Genomic DNA, 8326 nt, shown 5'->3' on the forward strand with positions numbered 1-8326 from the left:
GTGCGCTCCTTTAGCTCAGTGCATTTTTCTAGAGTTGCATTTATATCCCCGTTGCTTTTTCCTCTTCAACCTCAACTTTGCCACACTGACGTTGGAAAAACACATTGTTTATATATTCCATATAGTGAATGAATGGATGCGTTTCTAATTCTGTCTATTGGAGCATAATTGGAGTTTTGCAAGGTTTTGAATTGCAATAGAATTAATTTAGAAAATGGAAAATCCCATGTGGAGAATGCGGGCATCGATCCCGCTACCTCTCGCATGCTAAGCGAGCGCTCTACCATTTGAGCTAATTCCCCTCCGCTGATCACCTTATCCATACCGGCGGCGTGAAGAAACCTCACCGCTACAGATCCGCCACTATCAGAAATCCACCGAGCTGCTGATCCGCAAGCAGCCCTTCCAGCGGCTGGTCAGAGAAATATACCATATACTATACTACGTGTCTCATATACTATCAGAGCAGTTCGGATCCTCTATATATTCTCCGGTATGGGCTGCTTGTCACTGTATAGGGTTTTAAAATCTGTCTTCAAGAGGTTGATAACGGCGCTGCAGGAGGCTAGCGAGGCTTGCCTGGTCGGGCTGTTTGAGGACACCAACCTGTGTGCCATTCACGCCAAGAGAGTCACCATCATGCCCAAAGACATCCAGCTGGCCCGCCGCATCCGAGGAGAACGCGCTTAAACTGCAAGACCCTTCGAGAAAGCACCCTGAAACGCAAAGGCTCTTCTAAGAGCCACTCACTCCTCAAAGTGTGAAATACTCTTATTTATTATTTTATGATGATGAGTGCCTTTTATACTACGTCAGAAACACATTATTAGTGAATCAAGCAGTAAGTCAGGATGGCCGAGCGGTCTAAGGCGCTGCGTTCAGGTCGCAGTCTCCTCTGGAGGCGTGGGTTCGAATCCCACTTCTGACAAAACAACTTTCTTTTGGTTTTGTTTATTTCTTTCTATAACTAATATATCGTGGTCTAGTTTTACACCAATTTGGTGTAAATCTGTTTCAGTTTTTAAATGATAAACAGTCTAAAGCATGTATGCAAATCAAGTGTAAAACAGACCAACACAAACAGGCACACACTGGAAACTAACTACAACTAACTACTAACCAACCCCTGCTTCTGTTACTTGCAGTTTTGTCTCAGTCTTTGTTGCGTGTTAAACAGTCAGCAGTAGGATCATTATTATTATTATTATTATTATTTATTATTATTATTATTTTTTATTCTTTTTCTAAGGACTGCCTTATTATTTGTGTAAACATTTTTATTTGTTTTAACTATGGCTGTTGTTTTTATTTTTAGGGACAGTGCTCTATCACACACATGAACGAGTAGTATTTAATAATTATATTATTATAATCAATAATAATAATACAGCTCGGCTTCTTGTGCGTCACAGCTTTGCCGTTTCGCGCCTTCTCATCATTTCAACGCCTTTAGTGTGAAAGCACGTTGACGGCGTCACAATACGCTGGACGCTGACGCTTGGACGCGACACGCTCAGCGTGAAAGAACCTGAGGGTATCAGTCCGCCAGAAAGAAGATCCGGTTAACTGTCAACTCTCAGAACCACAACAAAGTCGTGAAGTAATGGCTCTAACAGCACACCAAGAACAAGGCCTCTATAAACAATCACTGGACCCATCTCTGTCCAACAAAGGAGAATGCTCTTCACATCTTTTGAGTGTCCATCAGCCGGCAATAGTCGAAAATCAGCAGGAAACCTTTGAAGAAACTGCAAACCTGCAAAAGCAGCTTCAGAAAGCGAAGCCAGTGCTCTGCTTTACCTTCAGAAACCTCAGCCACGAAAACACAACCACAATGTTTCAAAACGGCACTGCCACAGGAAACCTGCAATTCATTGTTTGCACTGGACATCAATCAACTTTATTTCAAGGGGGAGAGTGGGGTCTGGTGCTCTAACAGACAAAAAGTCTGAATCTCATGGATGATCTGCCACAACTCAACCATGAAAAAGAAAGCAGAAGCTGTGAGTGATCAGTGCTGCAGTCCTGAAGAGAGGGGTTTTTGTACGGCTGCTTGGTTTGATTGCATCACTGTGAGCCTCGAGCACAGTAATACAGGGCAGAGTCTTCAGTCTTCAGGCTGTTCATTTGTAAATACAGCATGCTGTTGGAATTGTCTCTGGAGATGGTGAATCTTCCCTGGACAGACGGGGCATAGCTTGTACTACTACCAGCAGCACTGCTGCTAATCCAAGCCACCCATTCCAGACCCTTTCCAGGAGCTTGTCGAACCCAGCCCATGTAGTAGCTGCTGAATGTGAATCCAGAGGCTTTACAGGACAGTTTATGGGACCCTCCAGGCTTTGCAACTCCTGCTCCGGACTCAGTCAACACTACATCAGACCTGACACCTTGAGGAAAAAAGCAAACAACGTACAGTAACTACTGCTAAAACATCAAGTAATATACAGAATCAATGCAGGCTAATCTCCACAAGTGTCACATACTTACTTGATAGAGCTGTCATTATTATACAGAGAGCTGTTAAAATCCCCATTGTACTGCAGTATTGTGCTTATTGAAAGAAGAAAGTGTTGTAACCAGCAGACAGGCTACCTCTCCTCCTGCTCCTATCTGCACTGCAGCAGAGTTAAATAGGAAGTGAAGCCCTGAACATTTGCATACGTTTCTGTGCATTATTTAAAGCAGCTTGTTTATATTGCTGACTCCCAGAATCACTGCACACTGGAATCCCTCGACTATGATAGAGGGGCTGGGGAAATCCACAACCTTGGAACAGTGCTGATCAGCGGCATTTTAAACACAAACATTATGTTCATATTTTAGAGAAAGAAAAGGGTAGATAGTTGGGTTTTTTGTTTGCTGTATTTTTAACAATATCCAGCTGTAAACTGTTTCCAATAAACCCTAAATGCTTCTTGACTTCTCTGTGTCCTGTGAAGCTGCTGAGGTGGTGAAGTGAGACTGTGTTTTGCAGGCAGAACAGCAGACTGATCTCACTGTTACTGTGAAGCTCAGTAATGCGCATGTGTCAGATCTTTATACTGTTACAGTGCTGCCATTCTGTGGGAGACACTGCCATCTAGTGTCAGGAAATGAGAAAAGCAAGCTTGGCAATACTGTGCCCAAGACAAAACATCCCAGCTGGTTCCATTCTCTATGTGTTTAGCATGGATCGCACTCTGTAATCAGGGAGGAATCCACTACACATATATGCATCAATAGTGTTGTGAATTAGTAGGGGGAGAGTGGAATGAATAGCTGCTTCATATTGGCAGTGTAAGCAGCTCAGATTTACTGACTCAGTGAAGGTACAAAGCAGGTTTATTTCCAGGTAACTGCAGTCCATCATTGTGATGCTTTTCACCCAATGGCATCATTAACTACTCTGGGTTATGGTTAGGGTTAGGGACCGGTTTCATTATATATATCGTGCAAAGACATTTGACGCATTAAGTACATTGTAACTACCCTTGTAATGATGAGTAAGGGCTCATGTATTTACTGACTGACTCCTCTGTAAATACACAGTCATTAGAGTCACTTTGTGGAAAGTTTTCCACTGTGTTGTGTGCTTGTTTTTGTGACATAGACTAATGTTCACTGGGCACCTAGAAATGACCAAACAGATTGGAGTGGAGTCCGGACCAGCTGGACTGGAACCCAGGCCCCCAGAGGTATGAAAGGAGGGTCGGTCAGCAACACAGAATCGTGGATTGTGCTGAATCTTCCCTTTATATAACAGGACAATGCAAAGTGTCTTTTCCACAATTCCACCTAAATGTATAGAGTTGCCATGACTATTGAAAGTGAGTGTAACGTTGTGAACAATATCGGGGTCAATGTAGGCTTTGTGTTTCTTTGAACTTCTTCCTATGATAAGGTGGGAAAGTGCAGAAGTGGGAGCAATAGGAATACCATTTGAATTGAGGAGGAGTTGTGTGGTTAACACTGCACACAGATATTTGAGCCTGTATGTCAGATACATGAAATCCAATGATATAATGTTACTTCATCTTCTGAACTTTGATTCATGTTCTAAGGGTTACTCTTAAATGAATTGACAATCCAGTTTATGGTAAATTCACTTAGAAACTCATCTCTCAGCTGAGCAGAATATCCCAAAAACTGGTCTGAATTGAAAAATGAAAAGCGGTCTGGAATTTGGCACGTAAATGAAAACAGGGAAGTCTAGATGTAAAACTGGGATTATATTAGACATACACTAAAGTATGCTGTAACAAAACTGCAACAGTGTGGAAGATATATATTTAAAATTAAATATATCACAGAAATGATTCTAGATATCTGCTTTTTGCAAGAGAACAGTACACCACTACAGCAAAAAAGACAATTCTGACATTTGTGCATAACATAATCATTCATATAAAGAGATGGTCTAGTGTTAAAACAGACAAACAGTCTGAATCTCATGGTTGATCTGCCACAACTCAACCATGAAAAAGAAAGCAGAAGCTGTGAGTGATCAGTGCTGCAGTCCTGAAGAGAGGGGTTTTTGTACGGCTGCTTGGTTTGATTGCATCACTGTGGGTCTCGAGCACAGTAATACAGGGCAGAGTCTTCAGTCTTCAGGCTGTTCATTTGTAAATACAGCATGCTGTTGGAATTGTCTCTGGAGATGGTGAATCTTCCCTGGACAGACGGGGCATAGCTTGTACTACTACCAGCATAGCTAATGTAAGCCACCCATTCCAGACCCTTTCCAGGAGCTTGTCGAACCCAGCCCATGGAGTAGCTGCTGAATGTGAATCCAGAGGCTTTACAGGACAGTTTATGGGACCCTCCAGGCTTTGCAACTCCTGCTCCGGACTCAGTCAACACTACATCAGACCGGACACCTTGAAGAAAAAAGCAAACAACGTACAGTAACTACTGCTAAAACATCAAGTAATATACAGAATCAATGCAGGCTAATTTCCACAAGTGTCACATACTTACTTGATAGAGCTGTCATTATTATACAGAGAGCTGTTAAAATCCCCATTGTACTGCAGTATTGTGCTTATTGAAAGAAGAAAGTGTTGTAACCAGCAGACAGGCTACCTCTCCTCCTGCTCCTATCTGCACTGCAGCAGAGTTAAATAGGAAGTGAAGCCCTGGACATTTGCATACGTTTCTGTGCATTATTTAAAGCAGCTTGTTTATATTGCTGACTCCCAGAATCACTGCACACTGGAATCCCTCGACTATGATAGAGGGGCTGGGGAAATGTGTCAAACAAATCTTATTATTCTCATCCACTCAAGTCATGTGTTTCACCATTGATCATTTCTCATTCATAATCAGGACCTTGAGTATTTCAAAGAGGGATTTTCTCATCTTTAATTGAGTCCCATGTGTCAATTTAGACTCAGCCTAGACTGTGTATTGAGCACTAATAGAACAATCAGCCCATTAGCACAGATTATCAGCAAACAACTGGGCCCTGATTGATTCACACAGATCATTGTTTAAAGGGTAGCTGGCACAGTCATCGTGCTTTAAATACACACCCCTTAATGATTTTAGGAAAGAAGCTTTTTGCAATATTTCTTTGGAGAATTCACAGGTAAACTGTTTTAATTCCATCTCCTTCATCCTGCTTGTAAGAGATCTGGAGAAATGTGTTCAACGCAGATATTCCATGCATAAATACATGCTGCGCAAACGCAGTCTTCCACACATCCATGCTGCACTGAGCTGATGAGGTGGGTGAGTGTGAATCTGTTCTGCAGGGAAGCACAGCAGGCTGGTCTCACTGTTACTCTGGAGCTCAGTAATACACAGCCTGCAGTGTTTTCACATTGAACTGTGATCTGTTCCAGCGCTGCCATTCTGAGGGAGACACTGCCATCTGCTGTCAGAAGAAGAGAACTGCAGTGTCTGGAGGTGCTTCAATCACACTCACCAAACTCTCAAAAGACTCAAACCATTTGCAATGTTGCGTTTGTAAATGACAATGATAAGATCTACATGTTACCGTATTTCTGTACGGGGAAAAACTTTACATTAAGATGTACACATTCAGTACATTGTAACGATGAATGATAACATTGTAATCATGTGTAAGTACCCATGTATTTACTATGTAACTTCTATGTGATGTGGAGTAATGTTGACTGGACACCAAGAAGTGACCCAACACTGCTTTTACTGAAGACCTGCCCAGCTGGACTGGAACCCAGACCCCCAGAGGAATGAAAGGCTGGTGTAGTTAGCAACACAGAATCATGGATTGTGTTCAGTCTTCCCTTTATATTACAGTATAATGCAATGTTTTATTTTCCACATTTCCACCTAAGTATATTAGAACTACTATGGCTGTTGCAGTGTATTTGCAATGGGAAGGATAGAAGAAACCAAGGGGCTTATTTGCTAGGAAGAAACCACAGCTGGGTTTGAATAAAGAATTGAACAGCAGCAGAGAATTCCCCTTGATTGGTTCAAGCCCTTGTGTGCAGTATGGAGGGAACGCAGTGAGAACTACAGAGAGGTGGCTGATGCAATCCAGGGTTATTCCTCAGTGCTGTCAACTGCAGTAAAACATCCAGCTGTGTCTTATCCCAGCACATTACAAGCACATCAAATCAAGCCCCAAGTCCTTGTATTTGGGATGGAGTGTTTGTGTTGAGTCCCTGAACAATCCTGTCTCTACACAAACTGAAAGCATGTCAAACACAGCCCCAGCAGAGCTGCATTGTATCCATTTAGCATGGATTGCACTCTGCAGCATGGCAGGGCACTCCTGTGCATGCCGACAGTCTGCTTCAGTATTGCTGCACAATTTCTGAATTTGTTTGGAAGATATGGATAAATAGTTGGTCTCTCTATTGGCAGTGTGAGCAGAGCTCTTCAAACTGAGGGTTCATTTTGTCAGCTTCTGTTGTGTTTGTTTATGAACTTCAGGCAGAACAGATTGAATTTCCTTCCTTCTCTCTTCATAACCCATGTGTGCTTTCTATTCTTGTATCATCACAGATAAGGGGGACTGGGGAGTCATATAGATTTTGTCCAGCTGATTGTTTGCATGTCTGGGGAGTTGCCACTTTTGTTTTCTTCGAAATTCACAGAGTGGTTTTCTAACAGACAAACAGTCTGAATCTCGTGGTTGATCTGGCACAACTCAACCATTAAAAAGAAAGCAGAAGCTGTGAGTGATCAGTGCTGCAGTCCTGAAGAGAGGGTTTTTTGTACGGCTGCTTGGTTTGATTGCATCACTGTGAGTCTCGAGCACAGTAATACAGGGCAGAGTCTTCAGTCTTCAGGCTGTTCATTTGTAAATACAGCATGCTGTTGGAATTGTCTCTGGAGATGGTGAATCTTCCCTGGACAGATGTGGCATAGTATGTACCACTGCCGTCACTGCTTATAGTAGACACCCATTCCAGACCCTTTCCAGGAGCTTGTCGAACCCAGTGCATGTAGTAGCTGCTGAATGTGAATCCAGAGGCTTTACAGGACAGTTTATTGGACCCTCCAGGCTTTGCAACTCCTGCTCCGGACTCAGTCAACACTACATCAGACCGGACACCTTGAAGAAAAAAGCAAACAACGTACAGTAACTACTGCTAAAACATCAAGTAATATACAGAATCAATGCAGGCTAATTTCCACAAGTGTCACATACTTACTTGATAGAGCTGTCATTATTATACAGAGAGCTGTTAAAATCCCCATTGTACTGCAGTATTGTGCTTATTGAAAGAAGAAAGTGTTGTACCCAGCAGACAGGCTACCTCTCCTCCTGCTCCTATCTGCACTGCAGCAGAGTTAAATAGGAAGTGAAGCCCTGGACATTTGCATACGTTTCTGTGCATTATTTAAAGCAGCTTGTTTATATTGCTGACTCCCAGAATCACTGCACACTGGAATCCCTCGACTATGATAGAGGGGCTGGGGAAATCCACAACCTTGGAACAGTGCTGATCAGCGGCTTTTTAAACACAACATTATGTTCATATTTTAGAGAAAGAAAAGGGTAGATAGTTGGGTTTTTTGTTTGGGGTATTTTTAACAATATCCAACCATAAAATGTTTCCAATAAACCCTAAATGATTCTTGATTTCTCTGTGTCCTACGAAGCTGCTGAGGTGGTGAAGTGTGACTGTGTTTTGCAGGCAGAACAGCAGGCTGATCTCACTGTTACTGTGAAGCTCAGTAATGCGCATGTGTCAGATCTTTATACTGTTACAGTGCTGCCATTCTGTGTGAGACACTGCCATCTAGTGTCAGGAAATGAGAAGTGCTGCATGTAAAGCAACAGCACTCAATGAGAAGGAAAGAGACAATGCGCTGGTACAGCAGTCTCCAGATTGCAGGCTGTTCA

General features: G+C 42.6%; 2 non-coding genes and 1 gene segment (V, D, J or C); 1 reads left to right on the forward strand and 2 right to left on the reverse strand.

Moving 5' to 3' along the window:
• Positions 1-229: 229 nt before the first annotated feature.
• Positions 230-302, reverse strand: trnaa-agc. Its single transcript has one exon. It is a non-coding gene; the product is annotated as a tRNA-Ala (tRNA).
• Positions 303-845: 543 nt separating this feature from the next.
• Positions 846-928, forward strand: trnal-cag. The gene has a single exon. It is a non-coding gene; the product is annotated as a tRNA-Leu (tRNA).
• Positions 929-1964: 1036 nt separating this feature from the next.
• LOC121312281 lies at positions 1965-4999 on the reverse strand. The segment is given in 3 exon segments: positions 1965-2210; positions 4686-4859; positions 4960-4999. Coding segments are annotated over 3 exon segments (333 nt in total).
• Between the last annotated feature and the right edge of the window lie 3327 nt (positions 5000-8326).

The sequence above is a fragment of the Polyodon spathula genome, unplaced genomic scaffold, assembly GCF_017654505.1.
Source record: "Polyodon spathula isolate WHYD16114869_AA unplaced genomic scaffold, ASM1765450v1 scaffolds_3789, whole genome shotgun sequence".
In the NCBI taxonomy this organism is placed as follows: Eukaryota; Metazoa; Chordata; class Actinopteri; order Acipenseriformes; family Polyodontidae; genus Polyodon; species Polyodon spathula.